Raw genomic sequence first — 18,405 nt, forward strand, 5'->3', positions numbered from 1 at the left:
CCATCGGCGCGGCGCGGGGGGGGAGGTGGCGCTGAGCGGAGGGGGGGGCAGCGCGGCGCGGCCGGTTCCATCGGCGCGGCGGGCGCGGGGGCGCCATGAGGCGGGGCTGAGGCCGGAGCGGGAGCGGCACCGGGACTGGCACCGGCACCGGGACGGACACGGAGCCCGGCGGGCCCGGCCGCCGCGCCATGCGAGCGGGCTGAGGGGCGGGCAGCGCCGGGGCACGGCACCGAGCGCCGGGGGCGCGCCTCCCGAAGGTACGGGGCGCGGCGGCGGCCGCAGGCCCGGGCTGTGCGGGGCAGGGCCGGGGCACCAGGGGGAGGCGGCGGGCAGGGCCCGGGGCTGGGGGAAGGGGGAGGGCGGCCCCGGGGCAGCGGGACAGGAAGGGCGGCGGGCAGGGCCCGGAGCGATGGGGCGGATGCGGGGCTGCGGGCCCCGGTGCGGCGGGCGGAGGAACGAGCGCGGCCCGGTGCGGCGGAGGCGGCCGGGCCGGGCCCGGTGCGCGGAGGGGGCGGATGGCTGGCGCGGGCGGGGGTGGCGGCTGCCGGGGCATTGGGGTTCGGGGAAGCGGCCGTGAAGCGCAGCCCAGGCCCGGTGCAGCCGCAGGGCGGTGGGAGGAGCCCCCGCTGCTGGGGGAGCCCCGCGGGGACAGGGGGGGCAGCGGGGAGGGAACGGGAGCGCGGCTGCCCGTGGGGGTTGTGCACCCTGCCCCGGCCGGAGCCCCTTCCTGGGGTCTCCCGCGACCCCGGGCGGGCGGGAGTTAGGGGCTTCTGCTGAGGTGGTTGTCTGGCTTCAGTTAGGGGCTTCTGACTGGCTGTGTCCTCGTCCCGCTTGGCACCTCGCGGTGTCCCGTCCGCCGTTCCCCCGGACCCGGTAAACTGTGCCAGCTCGGGGCAAGCTCTGGTGTGGGACAGGGGACGGGAGGGGAAGTGGTGAAACTCTTCGGAAAGTTGTCCCTGGGGAGGAGGTAGGAAACAAATGAGTCCGAGGTGACGGGGTGGGGGCAGTGGCACCCGGGGTGGTGGCAGTGGCACAAGCCGTGCTACCGGCCCGGCAGGATCTGTGCTGGCACCGTGGGCTGTGTGTGGACCCGTGGCAGCCCTGTCCCACGGAGGATGTGTGGGATCGCGTTGTGGGCAGCTGGGATGCGCTCCAGGGTTTGCTCTCCCGGGCAGGAGTTGAGCTCTGTGGCTAGGCAGGTTCTATTTCTCTGTCTGAGGACAACCCCTCTTTCCAGGAGTGTGGCTCTGTTTTGTGCTGGTAGCTTGTCCACCAGCTCTGCACCGACCCCGTGCTCCAGCACAACTGGCTGTATGCGCCTGCAGCTCCGGACATCGTCCCTGTGCTTGCCTCTGTCTGTCCTGTGCCAGTGCCCTGCTCTGTCCCTCTATCACCTGCGCCCAGGTCGGCTGTGATGGCCCAGGACCTCGAGGCCCCCCTCGAGGTGGGGTCCTGTGCCCCGGGGAGATGCGCAGGGCAGGGCCTGGCAGGGCAGGTGTGTCCCCGGGGCCAGCAGGAGCCCCGGGAGGAGGAGGAGCAGCTGTCGGAGGAGAGCCGGCTGCGTCTGATGTCACTGCGGTGCATGGTGGGTAATTATGCACGTTGCAATGAAAATAATAAGGCCGGCTCCATAGTGGTGTCTAAAAATACTGCTAATGCGGAGTGCCTGCTGGGCGCCTTTGTTTGTCACCTTTGGGTGTCTGCTCTGGGGCTGGCTGGGTGGTGTCACACCCCTCGAGCAGTGGGTTAGGTTTAGCAGGTGAAATGTGGCCCCTCCATTCCCCCCCACATTGGGACATTGTGCCAGTGGAGACAGGGCAGGTGTAGGCATGGGAGGTGAGGCAGGAGGCACCTGTGTGTGTTTGGGAGGCTCCAGTGCCACCTCCCTGCATGCAGCCATGCAAGGAGTCCTGGTGGGATGGCAAAGCTTTGTTCCCCTAGCCTTGCTTGGAACTAGGCATTCTCCAAGTGGTGGACAGAAATCTGTTCTGATATCCCTTGGCGAGTACCAGCTGGTTTGTTTACAGATCAGGATTTGGGCCCTGGTGGTGTGATCTGTCCATCACTGGCATTGTGTGGCCAGGGCAGAGCTCACTGGAGCTGGGGCTGCCGGACCTTCCTTCTGTGGCTGCCACCATGGTGTGTCCTGGCACTGACAGGACTCAGACTGTGGCAACTTGCTGCTTTCTGGCTGTGCAGAGGTGGGAGGGAGGGAGGGATATGCACCTGGAACAGAGGGAAATGATGTGATAGGTGCTGAGGGGCACCTGGGTGCTGGCCAAGGGCTGCCCAGCACTTTGATGTCCACTCTGTGGGCTCTGCCTGGATGCTCTCGGTGCAGCGCTGGATGCTGCTGTGGTCCCTCCATCTGCTGCCAGGCTTTGGAAGCTCCTGCAGTGGAGGGAGAGGCTTGCAGGGGTGGCAAGAGCCATCTGGAGCCTACTGGCCTGGCAGGCTGGCAGGGGGAAGGTGTTGTGGCAGGGCAGCAGCAGAGGGCTGGGAAGGGCAGGAAGCACTGAGCCCGTGTGCCTGGGTCTCAGTGACGAGTCTCTTCCGCTTTGTGTGCAGGGAGGTCACAGAGGTGGCGGCTGCTCTTGGTTCCCAGCTGGTGCTTGTGGTGGGCTCTGGCTCCAGCTGTCAGCTGTGAGAGCTGAGCCTTGTCCCTCTTCACTGTGCAGCAAACAGGGAGATGTCACCCCGCTGGCATGCTGGGCTGCTTCGCCTTTAGGGTCACGGCTGCGTTCTTGGGGCCCTTCAGTGGAGAGGAAGAGTCGCTGCTGCCTCTGTTCTTGCCAGGTGCTCACTCCGACCTCTGAAGCCACGCATGGCAGTGGTGTTCCCCTGAGCAGTGAAACACACTGTCCCTGCCTGCTGGCTATGTGGCTCCCTTTGGTGAGTGAGGAACAAGGAATGGGGTGGGAGACTTTGTGAATCCCATTGACCGACACCATGGAAGCTGCATGTTTGCATTTGCCTGCCCAGGACCAGGGCCCTGTGAGGGGAATTGATCAAGCTGTAAAACCTAGAGCCAGCTAATGAAATAGGGACTATAGATTTTTATTTTAAATGGAAGAGAGTTTAGGAGAGATTTAATTATCCTTGGTTTATGGACCTGTTAGAGGAATGAAATAACAGCTGGCAGGTAAGGGCTGGGCTTCATCTTGCATCATTTTTCTCCCAGGTTGTCTGCAGAACTGCCCAAGCCCTGCCACCCAGGGTAGAGTAAGGAAAGATGTAAAGTCACTTGGAGCAGAGTTAGACACGGTGAAGTTCTGCTTACCCTGCTGGGTGTCCCTGCTTCCTGCTGGGAGTACGTGTGCTGAAATAGCAGAGGGGCTGGGCAATTGGGGCTGGTGTAAGAACAGCTGTCCTTGGTTCCTGGGGCTTGGTGTGGGCCTGTCCTTGTGCTAATGGACAGCAGAGAGTTTGGGAGCCCTGTATTCACTGGGCTCTCTCCCTCTAGGTGTCATTTTCCTGGGGCTGTGGGCACTGAGCTCTCACTGACGCTCGGGTACCTGCGCAGTGTGTGGAGTTTGTAAAGGAGAGCTGCAGAGCGCTGGGATTTGCTGGGCTCAGCTGTGTGTTGGACACAAGCTGTAACGCTGTCACTACAGCCACTCCTCCTGTGTGCATCCACTCCACTGTCACGTGAGGCTGGCCTCGGGGCACGGCTCAGTGCTGGTGGCAGGCGCACGGCGCTGGTTTTCGGCAGAAAAGCCTGGCTTCTGGATGCTTTTGGGGTTTTCACCTCTTTATTGAGAAGCTGGGGCACAACGTTTTCCCACGATCCCGTGGCTCCCTGCTTGGACCAGTCTGGAGAAGCATGGTTTGTCACCTGCTGTGTGTGGGTAATTGGTTGGCCAAGGGGTTTGTGTACCCACCTTGCAGGCACAGCCTGTAGGGTGCCAGTCTGATTGTCCAGAGGCTGCTAAAACATCCAAGGAAGCTGCTGGTGCTGGGGAGCTCTCCCAGAGCCCTCCGACATTGATGCAGGAACTTGGGAGAGCCAAGCCCTGAGCCCTGTGGTCATGGAGCTACATGAGGATGTTGCGTGGCTCCCTGAGACAGGTCAGTTCCAGAGGGGAGCAGTGTGGATCTGTGCTGTCAGCTCACAAGGGTGTTGGGAGAAGCCAGCCTGCTGACTCTCTAGGCAGCAGAGCTGCACCATGGTGCTTATCATTTTCTCCACCCTTGCCCCTGCAAGTCCTCAGCATTTCGGGCAGGAGCTGTTTCCTGGAGGGCACAAGCAGACCATGGGTCCCATGTCCAGTGTGGCATGTCTGGGTTTTCTGGAGTGGGGTGGTTTGGGAGGACTCCACACTTTGCTCTGTGCATGGCAGAGAGTGATGTTGAGCAGTGTCCCCAACAAACAGTGCTCGTTGCAGGCCTTGGGAATATTATTTTCTAGCTGCAGGCTGGTCCCTGGAGACCTGCTCTCACTGGCTGCAGAGCTGTAGTTCTGGGTTTTCCTTGGTTACCCTGGAAAGTAGGATTTTAGCTCAGCCATGCAGAGCAGAGGACTGGCCTGCAGTACTATGTTAGGAGCTGCTTTCTCTCGGGTGAGCCTGTGTCTTGGTGATCCAGGCCTCTGGCATCTCTCGCTGTTGCCCCTGGGAAGGGAGGGCGCATGTTCTGGTCCTCCTTCCCCCGAGCCTGAGGGGAAATGCTGAGGCGCGGTCCCCTCCGGCAGGTTGTCTTTCCTCTGCTGGGCTGGTGGGGCTCCCTAGCTGTATTTGCATTTTGAGACAAGTGTCTTAGTTGGTTTTCTCTCCATGCCTGTGCTTTGGGAAAGTGGTGAACAATAAAAATCTGCCGTTGAGAGCTGTAGCAGAGGTCAGGCAGCTCCTGTGCCCCAGGCTGCTCTCTTGTCACCGCCGTTGTGCTTTGTGCGCGGGGGCTGTCAGCTTGAAAGTAATGTTTTTGCTCTTAAAACCAACCTCGGGCACTGGTGTGGGGTTCTCTGAGTGATGTACGGGGACATATTGCAGCAAACCTCCTCTGCACTTAGGGTAGTGGTCACTCCCAGTTTTGGTGCATCTTATAAGCAGCCTCTTGGCAAATTTTTAATCAAGGACAAAGGAGGGTAAATGGTTGCTGAAAATCCTGAGTTTCTCTGAGCTCCTTTCTGAAAATGATTGTTGCAGGTTGTCCGTGTCCCTGCAGGCTTCTTAAAATGCAGAACAAACCACCCAGCCCAACTTCCTGACTGTCACTAGAGCTTTCAAGAGACACTTCGTTTTGCTGAGTGGTAACTGCTCTTCGCCATCCACCAGCTCCTGGCTCTGCCTGTATCCCTTTGCAGGAGCTGCTCTGACCGAGAGTAGTGGGAGCCTGGGCCCTCCTACTCTCAGCCACTCACTTGGCAGATGCCATTAACACTGTCCACAGCATGTAGACAGCAGGCTGGACTCAGAGAGATACTTGTGGAGAGGTGACAGATGAGCTGGGGACTCTAGGGATGCTGTGTGGGGAAGGAAAAGAGGGGTGATCCCTGCTCCCTGTGCTGTGTCTGTCCCAGGAGAGATTGGGTCTGGTTTAGGAAAGGGCTGTCTGAAATGAGAACTAAAAGTGAAGGGCAGAGGAGTATGGAGTCCTGAAGAGGAGTGTCTTGTAGTAGGAAGGAAAGGAAGGACCAGGGAGTCTACCCAGGCAGCAGGTTGGAGATGGACGTGGTGGCATTTGCTCTTTTCCTCCCACCCATGTGCAACTGAACTGTGGAAGTGGCTGCTGCAAGATGCCTGGACAGACAGAGGTGTGTGTAGTTCAGCATGCTTCTGCTCAGGGGAGAAGAGGCCACCCAGGAGAGAGGAGGACACAACCCATTCCTTGATGCTGCTGAGCTACAGAGGTGGCCAAGCTGGACTCAGTTGCTGCACCTGCAGCCTTCTGGTCATGCCATTCAGGTTGTGCTGGTGTTTCTAGGGCAAGCGAAGGAAGGTGGAGATCTCTGCAGATTATTTACCCTGTTCTAAGGAAATGAAGGCTTGTTGCAAGCTTACTGTTTATCTGTGTTCACTCTGCTTTGAACTTGCTGGATGGTGTCAGTTGGGGTAGGTGTCAGGTGTGGATGCTGCCTCTGAGGTCTTGGCTTGCTACAGGCTCTGGCTCAGGGGAGGAAGGTGCTGCTAGTTCTCCCTCTGCAGTGCAGCTCAGCCATGCTATTAGACATCAGAGAATCCACGTGGGAGAGATCGACAGGAAACTGGGCGTTATCAGTTCCGCTGCCTGTGCAGCTACTCTCTCCTCATGTCAGCATCCTCCACGTGTGTGTGGCTGGAGGCGTTTGATGGGAGTGCTGTCAGCCCGGGGGTGGGAGTGGGTGGCGTGTGATCATGGCAGAGGCGTCCTGCCTCCACTGCCAGTGAACTCAGCTCCACCCGGTGTGTGGAGCAGGGAGGGAGCTCCTTGCTCCCCCATCTCCACAGTGGAGAAGCGCTTCACCCTGCTGATGTTGGGGTGTCCCATGTCCCCTGGTGCTTGTGTTGGGCCTTGGGTAGGGTAGGGACACTCCCACTGCTCCTCCCTCCCTACAGTCTGAGAGCTTCCGTGTTCTTGGTGCCAGTTTCTTCACGCTTTTTTTCTAGGCCCTGGGGAGAAAAGAGTAGGATCTGGGGCCTCTTTCTCTCACTGGACTTGTGTGAGAGGCCCAGGAGAGTGTGGAGATGAAGCATTGGCATGCTGAGTGTTGGGGAGAGCACAGGGCAGACCAAGCCTCCAGTGGGAGATGTGCTCTCACCACTGGATCACCCTGGCTAATCCTGTGTCAGACCTGACCTATATATGGAGCGAGGGAGGTGGCATGTCTGTGGCAGCAGATGGTCTCTTAAAGAGCCTGGGCTCAGGGAGACTTTGTCCTGCTGGCCCCTGGCTATCCTGAAGGAAAGGATGGGCCACCTGTCAGCTGTAGAGCATCCAGGTTCAGCCTGAGCAGCCCCTGCACATAGAGAGCTATCTAAAGCTTACGGGCTGTCCCACTCACCAGAGGTGTCACAGGTCTCTGTGGCTGGACTGGGATCCCTTGCCCAGGCCCAGAAGCATTGACCAACCTTACCAGCCTTGCTGTAGCATCCTTTGGGCCCCTCACATGGCTTTTCAGGCAGAGCTCTGCACTTGGGACAGTGTGATGTTGTGTGTATGGCTGTGTCTCTGAGACAGTGTGGGCAGAGCTGTTTCCACACACTCTGATCCTGTGGCTGGATGTGTGGTGCCCCATCCTCACTGGGCACAGCCGTGTGCAGTGTGGCTGTGCTGGGGGAATGATCCAGCCTGGCTGGGCAGGGAGCGTGAGCAGCGTGTGAGCTGTGTCCCATCGATGGCTTCTCCTGATGCCTCCTGAGGACATCGATAGCTGCTGCCCACAGGGAAGCTGGTGATGCTGGAGCGGGTCTGGAGGGAGTGTCTGCACAGATATCCATCATCTGAGGCCTCTGCCTGCTGCCACTGCTCTGCCCAGGATCAGACCAGGTCCTGGCAGTCTTGTGAAGGTGCAGTGCTACCTCTGCCCACAAACAATGGCAAGGTCAAAGGACAGAGTGCTGTTTTCCTTCTCTTCCCTGTAGTTCCCCAGCTCCTGAAGCAAAGAGGCTGTAGTGGAACAGACCTGGAGGGTGGTTGTTCAGGTTTGGGCTGATTCAATCCTTTGGCTCTTCCTGCTGGAGTTCTTGCCTGAGTGCGTGGCTCTGACACCATCATAGGTCTGCCCTGCTGTGCTGCCTTCCTGTCCTTTGTGTCCCCTAGCAGTTGGCCGTGGTGCTACTGACAGTCATGGTAGAGGGATCTTTCCCCAGAGTGCTCTGTGTCCTGGAGGATCCTTGAGCCTGGTGTAGTTCCTCCTGCACACCTGGATTTGGGGTGAAGAGGTGAGAGCCTTGAGAGGGGCCTGAAGGGACCTGGGCACAGGGCTGGAATCGAGCAAAGATGAATCCGACTGCTCGTTGCAACAACGAGCTACTGAATTGTTAAATCGTCAATCTGAGGTTTTCTTTGAAAGGGGTGATGCTACAAATTAATTAGCTCCCTTTTGGTTGTTAGCACTTTAAAGCCCAGCTGTCAGGGGAGGGCTGGTTTATAGGCATTACATCAGGGCTGCCGGCTGGCTCGCTCGCCTACCTGGGAATTTCTAAGTGTGCGTTGTAACCGGGGGAAATCTGGCTCGGATGCAGCATCTGGCGCTCAGTGAAGCTGCTGCGATGTGCTGTCCTGAGCACGGGGATTTGACGGGTGCCTGAGCGGTGCTGCTGGGGCACACGGGGAAGCCACCGGCTCGGCCTCTCGGTGTGCAGCTGCCGGGGAGCCGCCGGCTCGGCCTCTCGGTGTGCAGCTCTCAGCGTTAGCCACCAGCCGGGTGACTCGCTCAGGTGAGCTGGAGGTGTGCAGATGGTCCGAGTAGTTCCTGCTTCTTGCTTAATTAATGTGAGAGAATAGGAGGCTTTTCTGAAGCAAAGGGGGCTTTTCTGGTGCGTAAAAGTTTGAACTGGCCACAGATGCCCTGGGAGAGCGGTCGGTGCGGGCAAAAGGTTCGATGTCCTAAGCGGGACTGGAGTAGCTCCTCCTTGGTCCCGTCCGAGCGCGGACGGAAGGTGCTGGGGAGCCGAGGCCGTGCTTCCCCACCCCGGTGCTTTCTGCCCACCATCACAGAAGCACGGGCGACTTCCGGGCACACGGGACTGCCATCCCCGCGGCTCACCGGGCCCACGGAGCTGCGAGCCCGGTGAGCAGGGGCCCGGGAGTGATGCGGGGGCACAGCGCAGGTACGGTGCCACCAGCCTTAGGGGCTGTCGCAGCGGGGCGAGGTGGCCGGTAGCGCCACCAGGCCACTTGGGAAGGGCGGTGTGTGCCCGGTGCCCCCGGTTCTGGGCCCAGCCCGGTGGTTTCGGCCGGGGGTCGCTGCCCCGCGTGGCGGCCCCGCGCTCCAAGATGGCTGCGGACCGTGACACGCCTGGTCACGTGGGACGCGCGCGCGCCGCGCCGCCCCCCCCCCGGTGCCCCCGGCCACCCCCCTCCTCCCCCCCCGCGCCAGCCGCGCGCGCCCCCGGTGCCCCCGAGCGCTGTGACTCGGTCCGGTGCGTCCCGCTGCTTCTTAAAGGGACAGGCACCCGCCGCGCACCCCGGCCCGCCGCGGCCGCCCCGCGCCGCGGAAAACAAAGAGGCACCGGAAACAGCGGCGGCGGGGAGGGGGCCGGCCCGGCGGGAGGCGGGCGGGAGGGAGGGAGGGGAGGGCCGGCGGCGGGCCGGCGGGGGGGGCAGGCCCGGGCCCGGCGTCGGCGAACAAAGAGCGGCGGGAGGGAGGGGGCGGGGGCGCCGCAGCGGCACCGGAGCGGCGGCCCAGGCCATCGGTGCAGGTACGTGCGGGCCGGGGGGGGCGGGAGCGGGGCGGGGGCGGGGGCCGCCCCCCGGACCCCCGACGGCACCTGCCCCGGGCGGCGGCGGCGGGGTCCGGCGGCCGCCTTTGTTATTGCTTTTGTTTGGCGCCGAGCACATGGCCCCGGAGCGGCCGCTCTTAAAGCCACAGATCCGCACCGGCACCGGCGGGGCTCCGCGGCGGGGGGCGCGGGCTGGGGTGCGCTCCCGGCTGCCGGTGGCCGCGGTGCCTCCCCGGGGTGCTGCACGGTGGGGCGCTCCGTCGGTGCGCTCCGGGATGTGCTGCTCGCCCCGCCGTGCGCCGCCGTCCCGGACACCGAGGGTCGGGTTCGGGTCGGGTCTGGGGGTCGGGCTGGGAGTCGGGGTCGGCCTTCCGAAGGGGCTGCCGGTGCGGCGGGGCCAGCGGTGACCCCGCTCCCGGGGGAGCTGGCGGCGCCCGCCTCCGAACGGCGGGGAAGGGGCTCCGCGGGTGCCGGGACGGAGCCGGCGGTGGGTGGCAGCGGGGTGGCAGGACCCCCAGGGCGGGCGGCTCCCCGGCAGCCCCGGAGCCCGGCTCTGCCCGAGCAGATGGCACCGGGCGTGAGCGCTGGCGCGCTGCTAACTTTGTTCTCGGCGGGGCTCGGGAGCCGCCTCCCCCCGCCCCTCCGAGGGGCTGCGGGACCGCGATCCCCTTCGTTCGGAGCCGCGGTGGCCTCCGCGGGGTCACGGTCACCCTGCTCGGCGTGGCCGCTGGCTTCCAGCCGCGGGTGCGGAGGGAGCCGGGTGTGCCCGCCCGGGACAGGAGGGTGGGCGCCTTACGGGTGCTGCTTGTGGCAGGACGAGGGCCGGGCCAGCGCTGTCCCGCAAGTCGGGGGTGCCGTCCTGCCTCGGGATGCCGTCCTGGGGTTCCAGGAGCGCAGGCAGCCCTCCGCTCTGGAGGTCCCAGGAACAGGCGAGCCCCTGTATGGCTTCAGTGCTCCTCTGTGGATGTACTGCCCATCTCCAAGCCCGTTGCTGTGGTGCCTGGTCTGGAAGGTGCCCGCGGGATCACACAGGGCCCTGGCACCACGTGTGCTCCGAGAGTGAGGATGTGGAACTGGAAGCAGTAACACCTCAGGGAAGCTTCTTCAGAGTGGGACTGAACCTGGATTGTTGCTGCATTCTGGCTCCCAGCCCACTCAAGGGCATATTGCAGCCGGGCAGAGCTTCCAGGTGGGCAGAATAAACTCCCTGTGGAAGGAACCTCCTGGTCAGGCACACCTCCTTCCCTGGTGACAGTCACAGACAGGTTCTGGAGGGCTCAGCCTGTGGCTTTTGCTTTTCCTCATTTTTTCTACCAAAACAAAGAGAGAAATTTGCTTTCAGCTTCCACAGTAGTGTGGAGATGAAGATGAGGTTAAGAAGAGACTTGTGTGTGGCACAGGACTTGTCCTCGTGGTTGTTCATACCCATCACCCAAAAGTGGCATTGCAGCTTCTCTCTGCTGGGCTGAGATCCCCCCGCTGAGCAGCATTCCCCAGGCTCCAGGTCCCCGGAGTGTGTTTCCTGTCCCGGGTGTGTCTTTGCCATGGGCACTGAGGAGGAGGTGGAGCTGAAGAAGCTTTGGGGGGGACCTCACCAGCCTGCAGCGAGCTGGATTTAGGGGTGTGTGGGCTGTGGTGCCAAGGCCACGGCTGCTGCCGTGTGCTGGCCTGAGGCTGTGGAAGCTGAAGGACGCTGGGCAATGGAAGGGTACTCAGGGAGGATCTTGGATAGCCATGAAGGCAAGGAAGGCCGTTTTGGGACCTGGGAAAGCAGAGCCTGCTGAAGCCCAGCCCCAAATGCAGATGTCTCCTCTGTGCTGTGCCAGGGTTGATTTGGGCTGAGGGGTCGAGCTGTGCCCTGGAGAGGGACTCTGGTGCAGGAACACCAGTCAGGCTGGGTGCAGGAGGGGAGATGGGGCAGGGCCAGGGCAGTGTTCCCACTGTCCCGCTGCCTTGGGGAGCATCTGGGGGAGCAGAGCTGCCTCCATGGCTTCAGCACAGCTCATGCTTGTCCCCTGCTCCGTGGGGATGTGTGGCTGCACCCTGTTTGCAGCAGGGAGTTGACAGAGAAGGGCCATGAGCCCTGCTGCCACCACCAGCCCCTGAGCCTGTCACTGGGGTAGCAGTGTCACTCCAGAGCAGCATGTGCAGGAGCTCAGCAACAAAGAGCAGCCCCCAGAGCAGCATCAGGGACCTGCTGGCCCTCCCCATGCCATGCTTAGGTTCCCTGTTGGCCGGTGAGCAGGCTGGGATGCTGCCACAGCCACAGGGCTCTTCATCATTTTCTTTCCTCTGTGCCAAAAATAAGTGCAAAAATAAGGCTCTCTCTCTCTCTCTCTCTCTTTTTGTGTTGTGCATGGGAGGTGACTCTGGCCATGAAGGGGAGGAACAGTAACAAGGGAGTTGGGAACAGGCTCTTCCTAGCCCCTCTCAGGGCCATATGCAGCCCCGGGAGATGGGGTGGGTGGAGGAGCAGCAAGAGCTGCAGCTGTCAGCACCACCATCCTTGTGAGGATGGAGCAGCAGCCTGAGCGGTGGCGGGACAGTGCCATGACCCGCTGTCCCTCTTGCAGAGTTCAAGGTGCTGGTGTCTTGCCCTGCCTGGAGCCTGAGGTCCCGTGTGCCCACCCGCCTCCCGACGTCACCAATGCGACCATGGGAACTGGCAGTGAATAGGCGGCCGCCCTCTGCCCCTTTTGCCCAGCGCCGTTTCTCGGGGGGACCCTGCAGCAGCCCCGACCACCTCCGGCGAAGGTACGGGCTGCAGGGCGGTGTGGAGCCCGTCCCCTGTGCACGTAGGGCTGTGGGGCCGGTTCTCTGGTCCTGCTGGGGCAAGGCACCGGCTCCCAGTGGGGCTTGGGGGGACATTGACAGGGAAGCAGATCCACCTGGCCCAAATGAGGGGTCCCTGGGGAGCAGGGGTCCTTTTTATGCTGCGGACACGGAGAGGGCACTTGCAGGGTGAGCAGAGAAGCTGGTTCTGGAGCTGTCCAGCCTGACGTGGCCTGGCACAATGCCCCGAGTATCTCACCCTGGGCACTGGGCTGATCGTCCTGTAGCCATCCTGCCTGGGGCTGTGGTGCCCCTCTGGCCTGGGGGGTCACTCCTGCTCTGTTTCTCTCCTGCGGTGGCCCCACAGCCCCTCTGCCAGGCGTCAGTGGGGACGACGCGATCGACCTCTGGCAACCCTGCTGGGCCAGGATGAGCCCCAGGTGCACCCTGCCTTCCCCCAGCAGCCGCACATCCCTGTAGATGAGCCCCGCGCCTACGCTCTTCCCAGCACGCCGCCACGAATGCTTCACCCAGCCGCTCACCCACCCCACCAGAACCCATTCATGGTGGATCTGCATGACCAGGTAGGTGCTGCAGCCCCCAGTCCCACTCCTGAGTGTGATCCTGTGGTGTTCCTTGGGCTGTTGTTTGGGGTGGTGACATGTCCTTGGGTCCCTTCTGCCCACTTGCTGCTGGGATCACCCAGCCCTGAGCCTGCTGGTGCTCTGATTCTCTGAGATTTAAATCTTGGGGTCCCTCTGCCTTCTGAGTATGTCCAGGGTGGTCCCTGCTCCCAGGGGCTGGGCACAGTCCCCTTGTACGGTTGTTCATGTGACAGCTGTCATCATAATCCATGGTAATGGTGATGTGTTTGGAGGCTGTGTCAGCCTGTCTGTGTGGAGGAAAGAAGGGCTCAAAACTCCCTCAAGTTGAGCCCTCACTCAGCCCGTTCCTCTGGCCACACCAGCAGGATGGGCATGCCAGGTGTTTTGTCCCAGAGCTGAGTGCCCAGAGTCCTGCTATGACCCTGTCAGGACAGGGACAGCTCAGACAGGGCTGTACCCTGACTGAGCCCTCGGCACCTTGTCCTTAGGTGCACCAGGGACCTGTCCCTCTCTCCTACACGGTTACCACCGTAACGACGCAAGGCTTCCCCATCCACGCTGGCCAGCACATCCCTGGGTGCAGCACCCAGCAGCTCCCAGCATGCTCAGTGATGTTCAGCGGACAGCACTACCCGCTCTGCTGCCTCCCACCCCCGGTGAGTCACAGCGGGGGACGCCTGGGGACAGCCTGGGCCGTGAGTGCCCAGAGTCCTGTGGGTACCCAAGCCCACTGTAGTGCAAGTTTCTGGGAGCACAGGGTCCTCTGGAGGCCCTGGGGAGGGGGCAGGGGTGTCTGACCCTTGTTTTTCTCTCTGTCTCTCACCACAGCTGATTCAGGCATGTGCCATGCAACAACTTCCCGTCTCCTACCAGACATTCCCCCCCATCATCTCCAGCGACCATTACATCCTGCACCCACCCCCACCGCCAGTGCCCCCCCACCAGCCGCCCCACATGGCCCCCCTGGGGCAATTCGTACCTCTCCAAGCCCAGCATCCACGTATGGTGAGTTGGGGTGGAGGGACAGGCTGGGGACATGATGCACCCACCACCCTGGGGTCTTGTCCTTCTGCAACCCCTGTGGTTCTAAGCTGGGGGTGGTGGGCAGGGATGCCTCTCTCTTCATAGCATAAGGGAGGTGTAATTTGGGATGCTCCTCCCAGCCTAACTCTTTCCCCACAGCCTCTGCAGAGGATAGACAATGACGTGGACCTGCGAGGGGAGCAGCACCCCATCGCAGGCTTCACGTACCCTCCGTCTCACCACGCTCCCACACTGTCGCCCTCCATGCCGCTGCATTACCTCCCCCACGACCCGCTGCACCAAGAACTGCCATTTGGCGTGGTGAGTCCCCATCCTGGGGAGGGGATGGGAACACTGTGGGGCTGGCATGACTCTGAGTGCCCCATCTCTCCCTGCAGCCATACCCCCACATGATGCCCCGGCGGCTGAACACCCAGCGGTACCGGCTGCAACAGGCGCTGCCCCCACCGCCACCCCCTCCGCCGCCGCCTCCGTACTATCCGAGCTTCCTGCCCTATTTCCTGTGAGTACTGCTGGGGATGTTCTAGGATGTATAGGGCAGGGGAGGCACTGTGGATGGGGGCCACAGTGGCACTGTGATGGCACAGGGGGCTGTGCCCGCCGGGGGGTGCCAGGGTGGATGTTGGGGTTTGCAGCCCCATGCTGACTGCCCTGTCCTTCCCCCCAGTTCTATGCTTCCTGTGTCGCCAACGGCCGTGGGGCCCACGATCAGCTTAGACCTGGACGTGGATGATGTGGAGATGGAGAATTATGAGGTGAGTCTGCTTGGCTTCCTCACAGTGATGAGATGGGAGAACGAGGGGGGTTTGCTGATTCTCTGCTGGGAGGGGGAAGTCTGGAGGGGTGCTGTGCCAGAACAGGAGATGAGCTGAGCCGGCCTCTGCACCTCCCTCCAGGCACTGCTGAACTTGGCCGAGCGGCTGGGGGAGGCCAAGCCACGGGGACTCACCAAAGCAGACATCGAGCACCTCCCGTCCTACCGCTTCAACCCCGAGAGCCACCAGTCTGAGCAGACCCTGTGAGTGAGCTCGGGGTGCCCGTGGGAGGCCTGGGGGGGATTGGGGGCCGTGGCTGGCAGTGGGGCTGTACTGATGGCTGCTTCCCCCAGGTGCGTCGTGTGCTTCAGCGACTTCGAGGCCCGGCAGCTTCTCCGCGTCCTGCCCTGCAACCACGAGTTCCACGCCAAGTGTGTCGACAAATGGTTAAAGGTACTGCCTGTGCCCGCTCTGGGGAGCGGGGTGGCTTCTTGGGGTGCTGTGGGTATGTGGTGCTGCCTTTTGCGTGTCCTGCATGCACTGGGAGCTGGGGCTGAGCACTGTGCAGGATAAGCCACTCCTGGGATGTGGCTCCAGCCTTGCTCACTTGCCCCATCTCTGGCTGCCCGCAGGCGAACCGCACGTGCCCGATCTGCCGGGCGGACGCGTCGGAGGTGCAGCGGGAGGCGGACTGAGGCTGGCGGGCGCTGTGCCGCACAATTCGCTAGAGGACAAGGACGCCGGGCTGGGGCGGGGGCTGCTGCCCGCTGCTAGGGCCTGACCCTGTGCTTACCCCCCCTCCCCAAAGCCTCTCCTCGGATGTGGTGAGCATTGAGCAGTCTGGGCTCCCGGCCAGCCCTCCTCCTCCCCGCCGGGGCACGGACTCAGCCGGACGCCTGCCCGCTGCGCTCCCAGGGCCCCGAATCGTGTTGTGCTGGAGGCGGGAGGTGCGTGGCCGTGCCCTCTGCGCTCCAAAGACGCTGTTGTTGCTCCATCACTTTCCAGGTCTTTGTACTCTCCTAGGGAATTAGTGGTTTTTCCCTTTGTCACTATTTTTTTTTTTTTTTTACGATAGTTTTTTTTTTCCCCTTGTTTCCTTTTCATTTCCGTCATGTTTTTGGTTCCTTGGCCGTTTGCCCTAGGGGCACGCAGGCGGCTCCTCCCCTCAGCGTTGATCTCGGAGGACGCGGGGAGGAGAGAGGAGGGAGCGCTGCGGGTTTGATGCCGGCAGCACCCCGGCCCCGGGGACAGCCGGAGAAGGAGGCTGGCGGAGTGTGGCCAAGGTGGGACACCAGCAACCCCGCGGCATGGCTGGGGCAGAAAGGCAGGAACACAGGAATGCTTCTGTCCCCGCTCCTGTGCAGAGCCTGGTACAGCCTCTCTCCTGCCTCGGCTGCCCTGGGGAGCCCCAGAGAGCTATGGCTGCTTGGGGTGTTTCACCAGTGGGAGGACGGTGCTGGCGCAGCCCTGGCCCCTCTCCTTGTTCATTCCCCTGTGCCTGGCCAGCGCAGCTCCCGGGGCCAGGCCGTGTGGCATCCTGCAAGGCAGCCAAGCTTGAGGAGGGGACGCCAACTCCGTCCCTAGGGCTTTGGGCATGTGGTGTCCCCGGTGTGCTGCCCGGCCCCTGGCTCCTGCTCGTATCTCTGTCCCGACGACGTAAATCAAGGTAGCCCCGTGCCCCGTCCTGCTGGCTGGACGGCGCGGATTCCCCGGCCGTGGGCAGCGAGGGGCCGGCTGGGCTGCGGCCCCCAGAGCGGGGGGGGGGTTTATTCATAACTTCGTGGAATATTTTCAGTGCTACCCTGGCCTCGGCCCGGCTGGTGCGGGGGAAGCTGTGAGCAGTCCCCTTGCCACCGTATCCCCCCTGCCCTTGCAGGCGCTGGGGGAGAAGCCGCCACGCCGCCGCCCGGCTCCATCAATCCCGCGTGGCCGTTGTTTTGCATGATTAATTAGCGAGGAGGGTGACGGGAGGCGGTGGCAGGGGTGGTGGTGAGAGCACCGCCCTCCCCTCCCGGCGCGTCGCTGACGCCTGGGAGCTTCCGAGCGGACGCCAGCCCTATGTAAATGTTCACAAATATGCATGCATGTCTGACCAGCTTGGAACGTGGTCTTGGCTACGTCTAGCCGGCTGTGGGGTGAGGGGGGTGGGGAGAGGGGTTTTTGTGCTCAGCTGATACTGCCATGCACTGTACTGCACATGTCCGCAACGCCACAGCAGGACCGTGAGACTTTCAGGGCCGTCCCCGCGGGGTCCGCGCCCGCGGCGGCGGCGTGTGCAAGGGACCGGGGCGGGAGGGGGCGGCTCCCCGCGGGGCGGGGGGCAGGCGCGGGGCTGGCCCCCGGCGGTGGCTCGGCCGGGTGCGAGGTGAGGGGGCCGCGCCCGGCACATGGGCGGGCACGGTGGTGTTCCCCACGCTGAGGGCCAGAGGGCAGTGCCAGCCACCGGTGGGCCGGCCCCGGACGCGCTGCCCGGTCGGGCGCGGGGGGGTGGCGAGCGGTGGGGGGCTACGGGCCGGCTCCCCCTCGCCGCCCTTTCCCACCTCTCCGGCGGCCGGAGCATCGAGGCCGAGGGCCCCGGCCCGGCGCCACCCGCTCCGCCGTGGCACGGGTGCCGGCACCGCTGGGCTCGGTGCCCCTTGGGCAGGACCCCGGCCCCTTCCCCGTCCCTCACTCAGTGACAGATAACCAAAGGAGTCCCCGGCTTCGCGCCCCCGGAGACGCCCCCTCCTCCCCTCCCGCCCTCGCGGTGCCCAGGGAGCCAGGAAAGCCTTACGGTCCTTTGACGGCGACTCGAAAGCTCACAGCTCGTGTGCTGCAGAATTTATTCCAATGAGCAGCTAAAAGTATCATTTAAAAAAAAATAACAAAAAGAAAAAATGACAAAAAAAAATACTAAAAAACAATTATTTAGGGTGTTTGTGATTGCTGACTGCGCTGTAGATACCACTGTTTACCAATGAATTCCTGTGGTGGGATAGTGGACTGTTTACTGTTCTATTATACCAGTCCCCGGGCCCTCCGGTGGGACCCCCGCGTTCCCCGCGGCTCCCCGGAAGGTGCTAGGACGTGTGTTCTGTGTTAGAAAGTTTTTATATATATATATATATATATAAATATATATATATAATTTTTTTTGCTCTGTTACTTGCACATTTTACAGTTACCTCATTTTTCCCATGTATGTATTTGAAAAAAGGCTAATATATAGAAAAAAAGGTTCTTAAAGCTCTAAAAGTGTTTGTTTTTTTCCATTCCATTGGAATCATATTGGTTTTGTAGCATTTAACATAACTAGTATGTTGTATTATATATATGTGTATTATACTGATTGAAATTTTTAACAGATTTGTACTTTTTTTAAAATGAAAGTTGCTAGTTCTGCTTGACCAAGTAGTGCAATCATTATTTTTTTTAATGTTGTGGCTGATTTTGAGAGGGATATTCACTAATAAATGTATGATGTATACCAACACGCTGGGCCCAGCTCTTGTCTCCATGGGGGCTTAGGGGAAGAGTGGGGGCCAGGGATGGGAAGGAGCTGCTGCAGCTGGAAGGGGCCTGGAGAGAGGCTTGGAGGAGAGCCCAGGAGAGCCTGAGGGTGGGAGCAGGGACTGGTTGGCTGCGTTGCCCCAGCAGGATCTGGTTTTGAGCAGCACCACACACCCCCTCCTTCTCACCTAGCGACCCCTCACAGCTTGCACAGAGATGGGAAATTCCTCCTGGCTGCTATCCCAGGACAGCAGAGCTCCCTGGGTGGCTCCAGCCACAGCAGTGGGACACCTTCCACCTCTGCTCCATCCCAACTCTCCAGCATTCCCATGCTGGGCCAGGGAAGAGGCTAACCCTGCATTCCTGCCCATGGCAGGG

The 18,405-nt window shown here is 61.8% G+C and overlaps 1 protein-coding gene across 1 annotated transcript; it reads left to right on the forward strand.

The window, feature by feature from the left end:
* The first annotated feature begins 8,916 nt into the window (after positions 1 to 8,916).
* Positions 8,917 to 16,820, forward strand: RNF44 (ring finger protein 44). Its single transcript, XM_066560007.1, is given in 15 exon segments — positions 8,917 to 8,954; positions 8,956 to 9,091; positions 9,093 to 9,235; positions 9,237 to 9,288; positions 9,290 to 9,341; positions 11,936 to 12,116; positions 12,502 to 12,718; positions 13,228 to 13,395; positions 13,568 to 13,744; positions 13,922 to 14,083; positions 14,161 to 14,285; positions 14,451 to 14,538; positions 14,680 to 14,801; positions 14,892 to 14,991; positions 15,171 to 16,820. Coding segments are annotated over 15 exon segments (1,824 nt in total). The 3' UTR covers positions 15,234 to 16,820.
* The last annotated feature ends 1,585 nt before the right edge of the window (positions 16,821 to 18,405 follow it).

The sequence above is a fragment of the Molothrus aeneus genome, chromosome 15 (genome assembly GCF_037042795.1).
Source record: "Molothrus aeneus isolate 106 chromosome 15, BPBGC_Maene_1.0, whole genome shotgun sequence".
Lineage (NCBI taxonomy): Eukaryota > Metazoa > Chordata > Aves > Passeriformes > Icteridae > Molothrus > Molothrus aeneus.